Source organism: Cheilinus undulatus, linkage group 7, assembly GCF_018320785.1.
Source record: "Cheilinus undulatus linkage group 7, ASM1832078v1, whole genome shotgun sequence".
Classification (NCBI taxonomy): domain Eukaryota; kingdom Metazoa; phylum Chordata; class Actinopteri; order Labriformes; family Labridae; genus Cheilinus; species Cheilinus undulatus.
The window spans coordinates 19,128,701-19,148,899 of NC_054871.1; the positions used below are offsets into that span (position 1 = coordinate 19,128,701).

A 20,199-nucleotide genomic window follows, 5' to 3' on the forward strand; every position below is an offset into this window, starting at 1 on the left:
CTGACATCCAAGAAGGACAGCCACTTGGCATAAAACCCCCTGACCCCAGTTTTGATCAAATTCATGCTCAAGCTGGAGGATTACATGGTTCTCATGTGTGTTGTGGAAACTCAGTGACCTCTTAAGTGGATAAAAGAGACTTAAGACCACAAAGATAAACTCAGAAGCTCAACAGCAGGATGGTTCATTTGTGTGCACAACTTTTCTGAATAGTTGCAACTTATCAAGAGCCATAATCAGTTTCTCAGTTTCCTCTGAGTTTAATTTGAACAAAAAAATGTCTGCATCCTTTCTTTAATTTCAGAGCTCTTTTGTGGGTGTTGCTAAATTGTATTAATAATAAAGTGGTGTGTCATCAGCATAACTGTGGAATTAAACATTGTGTCTTTGTGTCAAAGTGGGCGTACATGGTGAGAATATTAAAAAAGTGGTACAAGTACTGAGCCCTGAGGGACCCTGAAATTTACTAAGATGAATAAAGACACACAACCACAAATCCTGCTTCTGTTGTCTCAGCCATAATCATTTAAAGTCCCCAGAGGGATCCTTTGGATTCCAGACAGGGATTACGCTGCTTGAATGTATGTACCATGACCTCCGTCACCTCACTTCCTGTAAGTGCAGGAATTTAACATATTGAATGAATTGTTTCATTGAGATGCAGCGTATCTGCAACACATAAAAACAGTGGTACATGAAGAAAACAAAGGTCATTTTATCCTCTTAATCCAAGAATTCAGACATGCAGTCTCTCCTTAGTCATAGCCTTGCAAATGAAAAGATTAGAGGAGGTTTTGAAACAGTGAAGCTTCTATAAATCACAAAAATGGTCTGTTATACAATAAAATAAAGAGTTGAAGTTATACAAGCAGCACTGAAGTAGTGACACTTTTGTAAGGAGAAGAGAAGGTAGAGAGGCATTTGACTGACATATCTAAAAAAAACAGTGCAAAGATACTTGGCTCTGCAAGACTACTAATTTTTTGTTTGGTTAGTTTGGCTTATCAGGTATCCCAATAGATTTGCAATCCATGTTCTCTGGAAATCCATTAAAAAAAATAGAGCTACACAACTTTAGTTCATGTTCATTGACACATGTTAGGCTCAAAAAGAACAACACAAATCTAAAGCCTGCATTATACCATGAATTCATTGTTTTTGATGAAAGTAAGTGGCATATTTGTATTTTTGAATAAATGAAACCTCAGAGGTTATTCTAAAGTACATATGTTTGACAGTATTGTTAAATCAAAAAGATTAAAGCAACTCAACTATAAGACACACTGTTTTTAAGGTATGAGTCATGGTAGACTATGCATTGCCTATAAAAAGTGTTTACCCCTTGGATGTTTTACCCTGCAATTGATTGTATTAATAATGGTCAATATAATTTGGCTTTTTAGAAAAAAAAAATAGTTTAAAAAACCCCTCTTAATGTCAAAGTGAAAACAGATTTTGACAAAGTAATGTCAATTACACCAAAATATGTAAGGTAAAATAAGCAACTGCATAAATATTCACCCCCTTTAAACTGACTGATCATATTCAGCAGAGGTCCAGCATACTGGTTCTAGTAGGCTCACAGTTAGTGAAATTAGGATCACCTGAGTGGAGTCAATGTGTCCCAAGTGATTGTAGTATAAAGACGCCTGTGTCTGGAAGGTCCAGTCACTGGTTAATTCATATTCCTTGCCACCATTACATCATGAAGACAAAAGAACACTTCAAACAACTCAGAAAAGGTCATTGAAAACTATAAGCCAGAGGTTGAATACAAAAACATTTCCAAAGCACTGAACAAAAAAATTCCCACAGAGCTCAATTTAATCCATCATCAAGGAATGTAGGGAAATCTGCCTAGATCAGGCCGTGGAGAACACAGGACAGGGACCATTGTTAAGTGTTGTGTGTATGAGGATATGTACAGGTGTACAGGGTGATTCTTGTTGAGGGGAATGAGACTGCATGAGCGGTATATGGATTTAATTGTTGTAAATGTTTAATGCGTGTTTTTGTGTTGGTGTATAAATGTATAAATGTTTCATGTTATTCCGACACCGCTATTAAAGAATATAGATTGTGTTTTATTGTTATGTTATGTTATGTTATGTTATGTTATGTTATGTTATGTTATGTTATTGTTCAGAAAAAGGCTATGTACCCTGTGGTGGGAAGTATGAAAATTAATAAAAAATAATTGTATTTAAAAAAAAAGAGAGAATTTGTGGCTCGACTTGAAAGGGCTGTTCACTCCTGATACCTATGCAACCTGACAGAGCTTGAGCAGTTTTGCAAAGAAGAATGAAGTAAAATCTTAGCATCCAGATGTGCAAGCCTGATTGAGACCTATCCACACAGACCCAGGGCTGTTATTAAAGCCAAAGGTGTATCTACTAAATACTGACTTGATAGGGGGGCATTTTTATGCGGTAACTTTTTTTTGTCTCACATAAATTAACATTCATTTGTAGAAATCAGTTTCCAATTTCCAATTGATTACTCTGGAACCGCTACTTTCCTGTGAAACTATAAAGTGTTTCAAGTGAGGCTGGAACAAATGATTGTTCATTCAGAACAGTTTTTTTCTCATTAACTCGTTAAAGACAACCACATGTTATTGTCCACTGCTGGAGTTCCACAGAAACACTGAGCTGTGACACACAGGATCTTTGTGAAATGTATTCCAAAGTAACTGGAACAGACAGTGATGAATTTTGATCTTAAATATTATCCCCCTTTACACTGCCTTTGCATTATTATTGTGTTATTTCTGTAAACCTAATTCCCCTTTATTGTGAGAAAATTGCTTTAAAAATAATGAATTTTTTCAGGCTCAAAGCACTGAAGTGAGCGCCAAAAAGCCACTGTAGCTTTCACACATTCTAATGTGGCTCTGAGAGTGATAACAATAATCTTTATCTATAGAGAACTTTTCAAACAAAGTAACAAAGTGCTTCACCAGGTTAAAGAAATAAAAGCAGTTAAAACTCAAGTAAATTAAGGAAAGGCTCTTCAATAAAAGTTTGTCTTAAAAAGAGATTTACTGGCGCAGCATGTCTAATTTCCTCAGGGGGGGGTTAGGGTTTGGAGCCTTGGGGCCCAGACTGAAAATGCCCTGTCCCCTTTAGTTTTCAGCCAGGCCCCTTGGGACAAATAAGAGACCCCTGCCCAGGGATCTCTGAGTATGTGCTGGCTCATATGGGGTTAAAAGTCTAAAATGTGCAGTAATGCAACAAACTAAATCATCCATTTTGGCTACAGGTTTTTTTTTGTTGTTGTTGTTTGTTTTTTTCCCCAGATTTCTATCCATTTGTAAAAGATGATTTTTTTGTGTTGAACACTATGAACTATCACCTGAACCTTAAAGGTTATGGATAGGGGATATACTTAAATATAACACACCAAAAACTAAGGAAAACCCCAACAAAGGTTAGTACATCACTTCTCACCCCACGGTTGAGGTCTCCCCATTGAAGAGGTCTGCAATAGATGAGCCTAAAACAACTCACCATAGAGGTCTGCAGCCAGATGCCTCTCTGAGTGGTATGTACTAGTGTTGTAGTACTCGAGAACGGTCTTGGTCTTATCTCGGTCTCGCACTGGCCAGACTCGGGATTTTCCATCAAGACTGGTCAAGACCTGCATTGATCTGCTATTCTTTGACTTCATTAATATGATAATAAGGGGAAGCACTTACTAGAACAACAAATCGCTTCACCTGCAAAAAATCAGACATCAGTCCATCTTATTTCTAGTCAGAAATACCTCTAAACACTTACTTTAGGCCTCATTTACCTGACAAATCTAGACGAACATCTCATTTTCAGATATTTAAGATAATTACGGACTTATTAAAATAAGTTTGTAAACAGGATGTTGTTACACAAGGACGCTGCCTTTTCCTCTATGTGCAGACCTAGGAGTAGATGTGTGTCTTATCTGCCGCCATCCTTCTGTTTAGGCTTCTAGAAACCACCATCTTTGGGTTTTTATGTTACATTATTTCATGATTAAATCATATCTTATGACATTTGTATGGGAATATTTGTTTAAATTACGTTAAATATGCTAAATCCAAAAATGTAACATACATGTAAGACAAATTTTATAGAAGATAGTTTGAGAATATTTCAAAATGCAAGTAAATTGTGATTTAAAACAAATTCATGGAAGTAAAATTCATTTGTTTTAGTTTTAAATTCCTGAAGTATGCAGCTGTAAGCTAAAGCTACTTTGCCATTTCATTAGTATTTTCGTGTTTCTTGTTTTTCTACAGTTCCACTCTTGCTTCATAAATATGTCAACAATGGCATCTTATTAAAGGGCAAAACTAAGATGAGTCCTGACTTTTCTGCATCTGTTGAACAGAGTTTGCTGTTAAGTTGTGTTGCCACACAATGAGATCAGTATATAAAGAAAAAAACTGGTCTAGTAACTGACCCCTGAGGCACTCCCGACTTAAAGGTGGAAAACGGTGAGACATGATTAGACCGCGTTCCACATTATTATGCAAACAACGTTTTTCTCTGATTTTCTAAATATCAATGCAAATGACAGTCATAATATTTTTCAAGTCATCAACAGTTAGAGTATAATTCAAATGTTTTTGAACAAACTTCATAATGATAACTATTATTTTTTTTAAAAATAAAAACCTCAAAATGCACTTTTCCACATGTTCCACATTATTAAGCAGGCCACAGGTTTCAGCAATATGGGAAAGAAAAAGGATCTCTCTGCTGCTGAAAAGTGTCAAATAGTGCAATGCCTTGGACAAGGAATGAAAACATTCAATATTTCAGGAAAAATTAAGCATGATCATTGTACTGTGAAGAAATTTGTGGCTGATTCAGAGCACAGACGGGTTTGTGCAGATAAAGACATAATGAGGAAGGTTTCTGACGGACAAATCCATCAGATTAAGAGAGCAGAAGCTAAAATGCCATTACAAAGCAGCAAACAAGTATTTGAAGCTGCTGGTGCCTCTGGAGTCCCACCAACCTCAAGGTGTAGGATCCTCCAGAGGCTTGCAGTCGTGTATAAACCTACTATTCAGCCCCCCCTAACCAATGCTTACAAGCAGAAACGGTTGCAGTGGGCCCAGAAATACATGAAGACTCATTTTCAAACAGTCTTGTTGACTGATGAGTGCTGTGCAACCCTGGATGATCCAGATGGAGGAGTAGTGGATGGTTGGTGGATAGCCACCATGTCCCAATGAGGCCAGGACGTCAACAAGGAGGGGGCGGAGTCATGTTTGGGCCGGAATCATGAGGAGAGAGCTGATAGGCCCCTTTAGGGTCCCTGAAGGTGTGAAAATGACCTTGGCAAAGTATAAAGAGTTTCTGACTGACCACTTTCTTCCATGGTACAAAAAGAGAATCGTGCCTTCTGTAGCAAAATTTTCTTCAAGCATGACAATGCTCCATCTCATGCTGCAAAGAATAGCTCTGTGTCATTGACTGATATGGGCATAAAAGGAGAGAAACTCATGGTGTGGCCCCATCCTCCCCTGACCTCAACCCTATTGAGAACCTTTGGAGCATCCTCAAGCTAAAGATCTATGAGGGTGGGAGGCAGTTCACATCAAAACAGCAGCTCTGGGAGGAAATTCTGATACCCTGCAAAAAAAATTCTAGCAGAAACTCTCCAAAAACTCACAAATTCAATGGATGCAAGAATAGTGAAGGTGATATCAAAGAAGGGCTCCTATGTTAACATGGAACTTGTCCTGTTAAGATGTTTTTGATTGAAATAGCTTTGATTTCAGTAAATATGACCCCCTGATGCTGCAATTTCTACAAATGACCGTTTTCAGTTCTTTACAACCTATAAAATGTTTTAAAAAGCTGTTGTGCTTAATAATGTGAAACAGTGCATTTTGAGGTTTTTATTTTTTTTTAAATATTTTTTGTCATAACGAAGTTTGTTCAAAAACATTTGAAATATGCTATAATGGCTGATGACTTGAAAAATATTCTGTCATTTGCATTAATATTTAGGAAAATCAGAGAAAAATATCATTTGCATAATAATGTGGAACACGGTGTATCAGCAAAGACACAGAACTTCCTGCTGCATAAATAAGAATAGAACTACTCAGTGCTGGGGGGTTTGGGGAAACCAGATTGAAAGTTTTCAGATATGTAGTTGCTGTCCAGTGCAGTGAGATGTTGATTAGACACTATTTATTTTAAAATGTTCTATATAAAAGGCAACATTGACAGAAAGCTGTTAATAACACAAAGCAGACATGGCCAAACGAACCTCATTACTTTCAATATAAATTTAGAGGGTATTTTATTCAGGGGCTGGGGGGAACTCTCATGGATGCTACTGTTTCTAAAAGCTATGACAGAGTAACAGGATAAAACAGACTAAAACTGTGTTTTGTTGTACGTGCAGTATGTCATGGAAGTCATCAGAAGTCCTGATGGACTCCACTTTTTCAGTAAAATGGGATAAAAACATTTCATAATCTGCATCTCTTTCGAACTGGGGCCTGGGAGGGGTTGGAGCTATCAGATAAATTGGCGCTACTAAGTATATAGAGATATGATCTTAACTCCACACTGAAAAGGAAATCTACACTTACACTGCCTTCAGTGGAAGTGTGGAGAAATTCATGACTGTTCCCAGAAGGTCATCCTCCTCACCATGGATCCTCAGTACCTTTATGTAGAGTAAGTGACCGATGTTAGTATTTCCATAAATATATGGATGATAGCTTATAGCGTTCACGTTTGTTTATTTGTTAACCAACCTGTTTGTCAAATCAACTGATAAATCATGCTATATTGAAATCAGACAGTCGACCAGTAAATTGTGAACTGGCTCAGCTCCTTTTCACCACACTGGTCCAGTACAACATCTGCAGTACTGCCAAAGCTGCATCAATCTGTCAGTCTCGCGGCTTATTCTACCCTCACTTGTGAATAAGACCCTGAGATTCAGCACTGCCATACAGTCTCTCCACAATCTGCTGCAAAAGTTCATTTTTTTTAAACATACTTGTGGCACACATACAAGTACTATGGAGGAGAGGCACATCAGACATCATAGTGATTCCTATAGGAATTAATAGATTTATGATTGACGTGCCTAAGTTACTGCTTGTAAGCAAAAACGGGCTGAGAGTGCTATTAGCTAGTAAGAGCCTAAATGCTACTTTTACCGTTTGGTATGGCTTTATACGTGAGTGGAAAGGCTTACACTCTGAGCTAGCTGTGAACAAATAACGTAACGTTAGCTAACATTGTTAGTGACAGCAAGGTGTCTTACTTGCTTTTGAGTAGTTGTGACTTTGCCACCCAAGCTGATCCTCCTTATTTTGTATCTCTCTAGCGTACATCCAGGAAAGAGCAGAATTTTTCCCCTCCTTTCTCAAAAGTCCTGTTGCACCTTCACATCTGCAGATGGCTGAACAGAAATATCACAAAAACATTATTGTTGGCAAATTTATGTCAAGTAAGATATGTCCAGACTTGTGATGCATCCATCACAACAGCAGCTTTTTACCAGGAATGTATTCTGTTTTACTCATTTTAATTGACCAGCAATGATAGATTTAATATCTCTTCATTTTTTATTTCAATGAGCAAACTTTGGTTGCTGCACACGTAACAAGACTACACAACAGAGTGTCTGTGCTGGTCAGCATGTAGTTGAGCACATCAGCATGGACAAAAGACACGAACCTTTTGTTGTGCAACAGAAACACTGCAGCATTTAAAAGACAGCTCTGAGTTGTGGTTAAAGAAATGCATGCTTCCCACCACATAGCATAGAGTTTCGGCCAGGTTCACTGTGGTTTCAGTCTCATTCTTTAGAAGGCCCTAAAGCGACATCAAGTCATACACTTTATGTGACCCTGATTAGAGTCTGTGATTAAACTTCTGCTGTTTCTTGAAAAATCAAATTATCTTTAATCTTGAGATGGCAACGCCTGTTTTCAGATGATAAACAGTGATGCATGTCCTGAAGGGACTTCTGTAGAAGAAAATCTCATTTGGGACTGGCACAAAATCTCCAAACTCCACAGAAACTGATTAGATTTTAATGTTTGAGGTTCAAAAGTTAAAGAGCTCTGAGAGCTCATGTCCCTGTTATTCCCCTGAATTAAAAATGAATATGTGCACATTTGGTACAGACACTGACTAAAACTCAAGGATGACTCGAGTAGATCTGTGTCATTGTCCAGGTCTCTTTGTATGTGACAGCACCGATTACATTTTGATGTATGATTATGGATCACAATATTCCAGCCATGATATAAGAATTGGCAGATAATAGCACAAACACTAAATTATCAGTATTAGCAAAAATTTAAGTGGCTACTGTATCTGTATAATGTTTGTGGAGTTTAATCAGAACCAACTGGACTAGCTCATTTGAGGATTTTTCTCTTTTTCCATCCATTAAACTTTGAAATGAGTTTTGAGGACTATAGATTTGTCTGTTGCACTTGAGAGAAATCCGGTGAGGGAAATTAAAAAAACTAAATTATCAAAAGTCTTTGAAAATGGATAGCACACATTTTTGGATGTCAAAATATGTATTTTAACAGGTTTCATATGTGAACAGACTTTTAAAAGTGTTTAAAGTGATTTTTTAAAGTGACTTAAAAACGGTCAGCTGGCTTAATCATGAACCAGTAAAAATAAAAAACAAATAATATGATAAATAAATAAATTTGACACAATGGGTTTTGCAGTCATGTGATCCCGGATGTCCTTTGGGGGTCACAGGAAGTGAGGGAAGCCATTAGGAATGAATTGAAACAGAGGAAAGTTAGAACTTTAAAGCTTATTGATCAGAGTTCAATAAGCTAAATCAAGAGTGGATTCTCAGCTGGAACCAAAAATAGTTCTTCCTCACGAACCATGACGACATCAGTGTGTGTGTCATATTCTAGGTTGTGAAGACGAACAGACAATGGAGAAAAAGTGGTCTGCTAAGGTAACAAAATGTTTGGTTGTGATCTGGTCATTGACAGAAATCAAGGTGAAGCTGGAGAGTAGAACAAGGAAGAACAAATTATATGCCAAACTTACGGAAGAGATGTGAAGGCTGGGTTCACCCAAAAACCTGACCAAATAATGAATGAACTCAAGAAACTGAAGGAGGAGTACTGGGACAGCAAGAAAGACTTAGGAAAAAGTGGAGCTAGACGTGGTGATACATGTCCATCACATCCTCTCACTTTGGTTCCGCTTAAACTGGTGTGAATGCGAACTGGTTCGCCAGAAAGCATCAAGGTTCGGTGACTCCAGAACGGAACCAGAGGCAGAACCTTGCCTGTCTGAAAGCACTATTTGGGAGGTTTACCTGTCCCTACTCCATGCCCTGTGTCCAACGTTTGGTCAAGAAGGTAGAGTTTGATTTGTCTGTGAAGTTTCAGGTTTTGCAGGTCAAGTTTTTGACATTTAACTTTTGGTATCTTCCCCCTTACCTTAACCCTAAATGGAAGTTTATTCCGATTTTATTTCTAATGTTTCATCATTCTAAGATATACGGCGTCTTACATTTTAGACCATGAGAGTGGCTATTAGAAATGAAAGGGCTGCATCCAGACTGTTTTATGGTTGAAGGAGGCATACAGCCATGAGCTAGTGAATCCACATTGGTTTATTTAGTCGCTTTATTGCCATTGAGTTATGGATATTCAAGGACAAGTGGGTACTGTTTTACCACTGAAAACAGTGCATACTTTTAGTATGTGTTTTGTGTGTTGGACACAATACTATAAAAGAAATGTATAGATGCTGAAATTTAATGTGGAATATTTAAGGAAAACAAACTGGGCTGAATGGCATTTCAGTGGTCTCAGTCTTACACTAACTGGGACTTACTCACTGCCTGATAAAGGCCCTTTCCTTTTGAGTGTGATTTATATGTTATGAAGTGTGTATAGACAAAAAAATCTTTCATGATGAACATTTAGGGGTATATTGTGTCATGGTCTCCTCTGCAGCTTAGTCACACACTAAAATCTAAATGTTCCTTTATAGCTCCAGCTCACTGCAGAGACCACAGACAGAGATTATACATGAAAAGTGCATTTGCAGTAAATTAATTACCTTTACGACACTGAAGAAACTCAAAACCCTGCAGGGACAGCCTGTACGTCCCATGATTCACCAGGGGCTGAAGGACATTCCAGTCAACATTGGGTCCGTGGCATCACTTAAGTGGTTTGTTTTCAGTCTGCCAGCTCCTCTTTTGTCTGCAGCAGAGATGAGCAGCGCTGGTTTGCCCCACACGTCTTTAAAGGTCGGCTGCACACAGACAGGCCTCGCTGCTGCGCTTCACTGTAAACACAAGTCAAATTAATAAATGTGTACAGGCTGGAGAGTCAGAGCAGACAGAGTGCACTGACGTCCCATATGTCCAACATGGACCATCAGACGTCTGCTCTTCTTCACCTTTTACAGTCATCTCTGTTTGGGACAGAGCTGTGTGCTGCACTGTGCACACACAAGAATGTCAGTGGGAAAACACCAAGCACAGATGTTTCCCAGTTTTATATTTATGTATTCAGTTTTCACTGTTGCCATATTTGTTGTATTTCTGCTTTAAATAAACATCCTGTTATTTCAGTCTTTTGCTTTTAGGAAGAATAAAGATAAAATCTTTGAATCCTTCTGATTCCCTTAGGAGACATGGTCAGAAAAACATTTGGATCAAGTTTGTGTGCATCAGAAACTATTCTGTGAGCATGAGAGCATTTCGCATCTCGTGGTTTCACCAACACATGCAATTCTTTCTCATGGCGCAAGAAAACCATTCATGTCAGTGCAAAAAAACTTTCTTGTGATCATGTAAAACTTGCCTGTTAACAAGGGGTGGCTGTAAGTGTTAAATATCCAGGGCTTAGGGTCCTGACATATGCTCCCCTGGAAATATTTTGCTTTTGAGGCAGTTATATGCACTATTCAAGCCATCTGGAACATAAAGATGGATTTAAAAAGCCAACAAATCAGAATATGTTATCAGAATTAATAAGTAGTTGCAGTCACATGATCCCAAAGCTGAACGCCAAAAACCTGACCTGCAAAACTTGATTACAAAACATCTAATTAAGCTGAGTAAACAGTCTGCTTACAGAAATAAAGCTTGTCCTCCATTGTCCTACACTCTAATGCAGCTAACATGGCTAAGGCTGATGAAGCTACGTTAACTATGTAAGCTATGCCAGTAAAGGAGCTAATGTAGCTACATCTAAAGCTAACAAAGCTATGTTTGCTATGTTAGCTGTGTCAGCTATGTAGGGAAAGTAGCTACATAACTAGACATATTGTAAATTTTAGAAGTAGTTATGTGATTGGTGGCTCACTTTAGCTTTGTTAGCTTTAGCCTGGAGGATTCAGACAACACTTACATTCGTGTAATAACTCTATACTAGTACATCATTTCATCCTGGATTAGACCTCTGATCTTCTTTTCTGTTTCATTAATGAAATTTTCCTTGGTCTGTAATGTTTGATGAATGGATATTTTATGAATATAACTTCCAGAATTTGTTCATTAATAAAGTTCATGGGGGGGAGATCTGCGATCTGCTGCCAGACCCCTCTCAAAATTTAACAAGAAAATTGAGCAGTAGCTAGCTCATGTTTGAATGCCAGTTTCCCTACGTCCATTTTTGTTGTGAATTTATACACATTTAAAAGCCAAACTGGTGCCAAATGAAGAGCCATATGGGAGAAAACAGAACGGCTGTTATCACTGAAGTGAGGCAAATTAAAGACAGATTTCCCATTGCAACGAGTGAGGCTGGACAGACATGGGCTTTCATTAGGGTTTACTGTGACAAACTGAGCTGGCAAAACCAGACCACTTGATGGAAATGGACCATATATGAGCTAGGGGTTTAACGGATCACAAAGGTCACGGTTCAGTTCGTACTACAGTTTTTAGGTCATGGTTTGGTATGGGCTTGGATCATCTGTAAAAAAGGAACATAAAGTCCCAAATTTATAGGCCCAATAGGTAGTGTAGCTTACAGTTTGATCCTTCTAGTGTGAGAACCATGAAAAGAAATGAAAAACAGGTTTTAAAAAGATCTAAAAAAGCAATACAATAATAAAATTAGTACAATGTAATGATGAAAGCCAAATACTTGTATATTAGAGCCTTTTTAAGATATCATAGTTATGACTTATGTAGAGTGCCGTGACGCTGTCTCATAGCTGGTAGTAAACAGGTTTTTAAAAGCTATACATGGATATATAGAGGTAGAGATCACCTGCTTAAGTGTGTTTCAGTTGTGCAAAATTGACTCGTGTTTGTCAGTGAAGGACCACAGAATAGCACATAAACACAGGATGGGACGTTTTACCGGAGTCTAAGCAGAGCGCCTATACACACTTTGGCCACTGTTCTCTACTTCTGCATATCAGCATAAGGCCTTTAAAGTGTATTCACATTGCTTCAGTCTCTGCTCTCACATATAGAGGCTTTTTAAAACTACGTGCACCAAACCATGACAGTTCAGGAATACCGTTACACCCTTAGCGTTGTCTGACTCTGCTCTTTAATCTGTGTCTGCTACTGTTTCTTCATAAGCTTTTTAAACTGTTTTGCCCTAATGTGTCAATATACTATAAAATGGTTTAATTTTGTAGTTTTGTCTACAAGAAGTGTAAGCCCCTTAAGCCATCCTCAAGCTCTGCTCCTGAGCACTCTAAACTCTTATGAGCAAATCAAACTTTCTTTTAAGCACACAAAGCTATACGTGTGAGCATAGAACTGTCTAATATGCATGTAAAACTCATGTTAGCAAATAAAACTGTCTTGTAATTACATAAAACTTTGAGCACACAAAGCTTTCTTGTGAGCACAGAAAATTCTCCTGGGGCAATAAAGACTTTGTTAGTACAGAAAACTAGTGGTTAGTGGTTAGTTTCCGGTGGACAGGACTTATTTTTTTGTCCATCGCCCTTTAGGTACGCTGTAGAATTAACCTAGAGGTCAGTGGGTCATTTGCATGCTCTAATCGCTCCATTTAACTGCTAACTTAACAGAACTGCTTTTCTTACAGTAGACTTTATGGACTGTGTGTAAACCATGTTGACAAAATCCTGAAATCCTCCCACATGACACTGGAATGTAATAACCACAAAGGAAATAGGAGACTCTCTATTCTGGTAAGTAAGATCTTTCTGCCTGTGATGTCTGGATTCTTCCTAATTTACCAGGGGTAGAACATGTGAGAGTAAAAAAATAATCTGTGATTTTTTTTCTTTGATTATTTAGATTCTCTTGTGTCTCTGCTTCCATGTATGACTCATGCTGAAGTGGCTGGGAAAAGCCTGCAGAGAGGCCTCTTCTATCTCTCCCTCTTTACTCACAAGCCACTCCAACTGACCTCCTGACAGGCTTGTGCACATTTTACGCAGCTCTGTTGTGACGCCAGCATCTGCAAAAGACGCTGAGGGGAAATAGGGTGAAAAAAAAGTCCATCTTCCTGTTAATCCATCGCTCACGGCATTTCATCCCATCCATTCTTTCCTGTCGGGCTGCAGAGTAGTTCAGTATATTAGAGACACCCCGCCTCTCCTGGTCACAGCTGTGGCTACACACATGTGGATTACTGGAAAGCAGAGGGGATGCGGCTACCAGAGAAAATACCCCTGCTGACTCTTTATCTAATACAAGAGGTTAAAAGAGAGATGGTCTTCCAAATCCACCACAGACCAAATGAATTATCACTGACCAACACCAGCCTCTGGATGCAAGTGGAGATGGAGAACAGGACCTTTACGCACGGACTTCTTTCCACAAACGAGACGCTCGTGCAGCCGTCTTACGCATCCAGGGTCGGGACAGCATTCACTCTACCGATTCTGATGTTTGCAGGAGGCGCAACTGGGAATTTAATTGCAATAATCGTCCTTTCAGTGTCGAGACCGGGGAGGAAATCTTCCGCTTTTTTCACGCTGGTGTGTGGTCTCGCGGTGACAGACTTGTTGGGCACGTGCATCGCCAGCCCACTCACCATAGCTAACTATCTGAGCCGAAAGGTGCTGGAGGACCAGCACCTGTGCGAGTTCCACTCCTTCCTTTTGCTGTTTTTCGGTCTCGCTGGTCTGAGTATCATCTGCGCCATGGCAGCAGAGCGTTACCTGGCCATCTGCTGCCCGTACACCTACCAGCGGTGGAGCGTGGACCGCCGTTTCGCACAGAAGTTCCTTCTCTCCATGTACATCAGTCACATCTTCTTCTGCTGCCTCCCGATGATGGGCATGGCGAGCAGTCAGCTGCAGCCGTCGGAGACCTGGTGCTTCATCGACTGGAGGACGCGCAAACCCCTGGCCGCCGCGTACTCCATGCTGTACGGTACCGTCAGCGTGTTGCTCATCCTGGGCACCATCGTGCTGAACCTGGCGGTGTGCGGGTCCCTGCTGCTCATGCACCGGAGAACCGTGCAGCGGCCGGGCAGCAGAGGCAGTGTCCGGGAGAAGTGGAGGGCTTTGTCTTCCGCAGCAGAGACGCAGATGATAGCCGTTCTGGTGACAACCTCTGCCGTGGTTTTGGCCTGTTCGACTCCATTAGTGGTGAGTCAGTGTGGGATCGTTTGGTCTAATTGGTTTCATTGGCTATTGATTTCTAATCCTTCAAGAATATGGAGAAACAAAAGTTTAAAAGTTTAGACTTCCTCCGGTAAGATAAGTAAAAACACATCCTGGTTTTAGAATATGTCCACTTTTAAATTTAGGATTAAGTTCTGATTAATGACTGCTTTATGGTGTTACAGACAGAGGCGGTCTTAGCCTTTCTCAGGGCAGGGGCAACTAATTTAAGGGGCACCAGCTGCACGTGGTGGGCAAATTGCACGTATTTAAAAATCAAAATTTGAATATAATCTAACTATGTATCCATTTGGAGCCAACTTTGTCATTGTTTGAGCACACAATTAAACTTATATCTATCAGAAAAAAGCTCATTACCTTCGCCAAGACGGTTATGTGATCGGGTGGGTTTGTTTGTTTGTTCGTTTGTTAGCAACATAATTTAAAAAGTTGTGGGTGGATTTTGATGATATTTTCAGGAAATGTCAGAAATGACATTAGGAAGAACTGATTAGATTTTGGGAGTGATCCGGATCACCGTCTGGATTCAGGAATTCTTTAAAGGATTCTGTACTATTGGGAGATAGGTCCAATGGCGGAGGTCTGTGCTGTTACCACTTTACTCCAGGAGATGGCGGACATGAGTAACTTCAATCCCAGTAGCATTTTGGCTGTGTTTTTATTCAGAGTTTTGAAGTTTACAGAGTTTGAAAGATGCACGCCCGGTTGAGGAGACAAGTCGTAGCATAACAGAGAGAAAGACAGCGAGTTGTAGCGAGAATACTCACAATGCTGGGAGGAATAGAGGAATATTCACCCTCTGCCATGACTTCCAGTCGTCCATTGAGACCATGGGTGAGACTGTCAGTGCATCTGTTGACACCAGCAGGCAATGCTTCTGCCATGATCGTCCACCCGTAGCGAAGCCGATGCTTTGCCTCACCATGTTTCCATCCCACCGGGGAGGGAGTAATTGGTGAAGGCTGTGGTGGGGGGCACATGGGGACAGATCCAGGAATTTTTTTAAAGAATACTTCACTATTGGGAGATAGGGCTAATGGCAGAGGTCTGCGCTCTCCGAGTGCTTTTCTAGTTTGTATATAAAATCAGACTAAAATAGTGTTAAACCACAGCAAATGTTTATTTCGTATAAACACAAGATAAGTGTACTCTACTGAAAGGATAAGCACTCAGGGAAAAAAAAATCCTTAACCCACTTGAACCCTTTCTAGCCCCCAGAAGCCAACCATGTGAAAAGAGAGAGAGAGAGCTTAGCAAGAGGGTGGGGGAGGCAGAAAGGGTGAAGTGTCCTGACTGGGGCTAGCAATCCCCCTTAGCCTGACTGAGCTGATGCTCTACCTCCCACTACTTCCTCAATTTCATAAGGCAGGTGTCCAAACTGTGCCCTGCAGGCCATTTTTCATCAGCCCCCTCAAAAATGATTTAAATTACATTAGATATGGCCCTCAATAGAGCATGAAGCTTGTGCTACATTGTATTAATCTTCTTAGTTTCAAAACAAGGCAGTGCTACCATGCTAATACTGTAAACAAACATTTTGACATGAGTTTTTGGCTTGTTTTTTGAGGACTAAATTGAGACGACACAATAAATAGTAAAAATATTCACAACCAAATAATAAGATATCTTGATTTATAAAGCCCTAATGGATTACAGCAGTAAGCAGCACCAATGATGTCCCAGGGGCGTGGCCAGTGGTAGCCAGAGCTGACTTAGGCCCCCTGTAATCTGATTTCCCTTTCCAAAATCCTTAAAATGATTGGCCATTTGCCTTGTCAGCCATCAGCTAACCATTTAAGTATACCCAATCACTGAGCATATCCTAACCAACACTAGATTGGTTTGACTAACTTTGATATCACGGTGAGATATATAAAAGCCCCACCATCCTTATACATTTCTGTATGTGGCCCCCAATGGAAAAAGTTCAGACACCCCTGTCATAAGGAAAGAGAAAAAAGATATGAGAACAGAGGCATTGAGGGGTTTTTGTCAACTTCTACTTACCCCCCAGCTGGAATTATTCTGCCTCATTCAAATCCACTGACTGGTCTGAACTGCCTCATCTGCCATCCCTGAACTCTATCCCCGCACTCCCAAGTAATGAAAATGCTTAGACCTTACTGGATGAACCCTAACCCTCCTTCCTCTCTGTACAGCTTATGCATTTATAAGCGTTCTTCTTTCATACATGACTTCCAAGGAATCCATTCATGTTGACTGAGCCACTCATTAACTCTCAGAGCTGCTAGAATTTGGATAAAGATATTAATATATGCACAATTTCTGACTGGATTAAAGCGTAGGCAATGAGCATGAATACATGGAAAAACAGTATGGGAGTTACTGAGGTGTATGACATCCAGGCCAAGTGACAATACATTTTATTTTATTAAAAAAAAAAAAAAACAATAAAAAGAGTAAAATTCCAGTAGAAATAATCTAGCATCATGAGACACTTATGCACTCTCTGAATAAATTGTTTTTCTCATTAAGGTCCGTGTGTTCGCTAACTGCCTCGTGCTGAATACAGACCATGCAGCTGACCTGACCGCCATCCGGATCGCCTCTGTTAACCCCATTCTGGACCCCTGGATCTACATCCTCCTCAGGAGGTCTCTGTTTTGGCGGTTACTCAGTTTAGGCAGCAGCATGCGCAGCAGCTCGCCTCCAACGCCACACAGACACCTGTTATACCCTGAACTCAAGACAGACAGCCACGTCTTCACACAGCTCATGTTCAACACAAATGTCATCACTCAGCTGCCTGCCACTGTCAAATTCACGTTGTATGACAAAGAAGACCTCCAGCAGACTTAAAACATAAAGAGACATCTCTGAATGTTTGCTGCCATCTCACGCTGTGACCAGCTTTGATGCAGAAACATTGGCTTTGTTTTAAAGCTGTGGACAGTGAGATGGAAAAACTGTGAAGACTCTGCAGGCTCACAGCTGGACCGAGTCTTCCGAGCTCCTGGTGGATTATTTATTAAACAGTGAAAGACTGCTGGGATCAGAGGCAGCTAGCACCTGTAGAGAACAGAAGACCTGAGACTCTGGTGTTCTCACCACAAAAAGACTGAACGCTTGTTCTGCCTCCTCTTTACTGTAACATCTGTAGGAAGCTGTTCTTTTCCTCATCCTGGGCTTCTTTGATGATTATTAGAGGTGCAGGAACCTCACTAGAGTCTATTTCTAATAGAAACTGAGGGTTCTGGCTCTTACCCTGCCTCAGTGGTGGACATAATGATGGAAATCTTTCAGTTTTCATAAAACCTTTAAAAAAACTGTCATGAAACTTAAGACTACAATGTGCAGACAGATGTTCAAATTTAAACAATTACAGCTCCATCTTTGGTTTCTTTTGCCTTTTTTATTTTTTAATGCTGCTCTGTACTTGGATTTCACTGCACAAAAGATGACCTGGCATACTTTATACCTCACTAAATTTACTTTAAAGATGTATTTATTTGAATAATAATAACCATACAGCGATTAAGAATCTTGTTAGCACATTTAACAGAGTAACAGACATGAAACATTAACCCTTTATACAGTGCCATTGAAATAGCCTACTTAAAATTAAAAATTTAAGCCCTAGAATATTATTATTGGTGGACATCACATTATTTTTTTGTCACTTTTCTTCATATTTTACTCTATTATGGTGAAAATCAAGGTGAAGGTATGGTTCATTGCCAATTTATGGTAAAAAAAAAGTTTACAGAGTATGGGCATATAAAAATGTGATTTATGGAAAAATAAACACTTAAAAAGTCAAATGAGTACTTACTTACGTATTTGAAATATTTATTTTATACCCATAATTATCTTTTTACATGCATACTGATGCTTGAAAGATGAATCAACATGCTGCACACTAAAGTTTCAGCAAGTTCTGCTAGAAATCCTAAGCAAATAAAACCTTAGGATATCACTGAAAACAACTCAAATTGATTTGAATTGTGTGGGCCCTAGGGGGCTTAGCTTTTCTTTGATAAAAGCAGGAAAAGCCCCAAGGAAAAAATAGGTTTCAAACCAGTAATCCAGTACACTAATAAAGCCAGTTAAACACAGCAGAGCTCACCTGGGCACGGCTCACTAAGTCACATCCTCTCGGGGTAAACACACAGCTACAGTAGCTGGAACATCAGGAGTGTGAAGTTGATGTTGGCTTAACTCCAACTTCATCAGTACTCCAAAGGATTTGAGCAAGAATGCAGGAAATGCTCTATAATGCTGCCAACACTGGTTTTCAAATGCTTTCAGGAATCCGAGTTTGGTGGTGCACAAGTGTTTTTGTCCACTTGGGGGCAGAAATGCACCAAAACAAGCTGATAATCAACCCCACATGAAGTATTATTTAAGGTAAGTGGATTCATTTTTCAGGAACACTGAGATAAAGTTCATCATTCAAAGATGCACAGCCCCCTAAGACCCTGAATGAACACATGAGGTGGCTTTCATATAACATAGTAATATTTTCTGCTATAAGATTATTGTCCAGAGTGGCCACTGAAGGTAATCTGCTTGAATGACTAGGATAATTTGTACACAATACAAGTTTTCAGGAATTTAAAAGAAATTTTGGGGAAATGGTTTTGACATTTTGTGGGATCTGGGATTTTCACGTTTTACATGGAAATTTTCGGTACGTGTGTATATTTTGGAGAGTTTTATTGGAAGCTTTGGGGAAAATTTACTTTGAAATGTGTTTTGTTGTTTTTCATGGGTATTTTGCTTTTTTTGGCAGAATTGTTTGGAGATTTTAAAGCATTTTCAGATTGAAGTTTGGTGACTTTTGGTAATTTAAACATTTTGGGAGGAAATTTTCTTTGATTTTTTTAAAGGTATTTCCATAGATATTTGGGAAATTTATTTGTACATGTTCCAGAATCTGATTGGGAATTTAGGGCAGGAAGAGTGTCCTTTGAAATTTCCAAGAACTTTCAGGGAAATTGTTTGGATGTTTGGGGAAATCTTCCATCACTTTGTGGAATTTAGAAGAATGCATTTGTATTTTCTTTATTTATTTAAATAGCAATAGTCAGGGGGTTTCCTTGAATTTTTTTCAGGAATGTTTGGGAGGGTTTGTTATTGGAATGTTTCAGCTTTATGTAAAAGTTCCACTGAAATATTTGAAGAGTATTTTTAGAAATGTGGGGATACTTCACAAATTCTTGGCAATTTCTTCCTTCTTTCTGAATTGTCAAAATTTTTTGTGGAAATTTCATCCTTATCAAGTCCTTGACCCCCAACAGCTGACAACCTGGTTAACACACAGCTAAATCCTCTTCTCTAAGACTGATCCAGTGCTTTTCTGCAGAAACGGGACCTTCAGGAGATCTGTGGACATCGTTTTTGGTCAAAACTAATTGTGGTTCAAAGACAAGGCCGACTTTAAAAACGTTTCAGGTCCTACTGATCCCAAATCACAAACTAAAAATGCATCCAAACAAAAGCTCAGGTCTCAGGAAGTTAAGCGACAGATTTCCTAAAAACACAAGACAGAAGTGAACAAAATGCTTCTAGTTTGCCCAGCCTTAAATGTTAAGTGAGCACAATGAAGACCAGATCCCTTTAAATCACAGACAGTAAAATATAC

General features: G+C 39.4%; 1 protein-coding gene and 1 long non-coding RNA gene across 2 annotated transcripts; one reads left to right on the forward strand and one right to left on the reverse strand.

Moving 5' to 3' along the window:
- Positions 1–6,033: 6,033 nt before the first annotated feature.
- LOC121511761 lies at positions 6,034–13,480 on the reverse strand. The gene is made up of 4 exons (XR_005992066.1): positions 13,370–13,480; positions 10,080–10,310; positions 7,282–7,419; positions 6,034–6,672 (listed from the first exon to the last, which is right to left on the reverse strand). It is a non-coding gene; the product is annotated as an uncharacterized LOC121511761 (long non-coding RNA).
- On the forward strand, positions 13,343–18,323 carry LOC121511760 (prostaglandin E2 receptor EP4 subtype-like). Its single transcript, XM_041790535.1, has 2 exons — positions 13,343–14,558; positions 17,091–18,323. Exons 1-2 carry the CDS (start codon positions 13,611–13,613, stop codon positions 17,412–17,414), a joined length of 1,272 nt encoding a protein of 423 aa, XP_041646469.1. The 5' UTR covers positions 13,343–13,610; the 3' UTR covers positions 17,415–18,323.
- Positions 18,324–20,199: the final 1,876 nt, after the last annotated feature.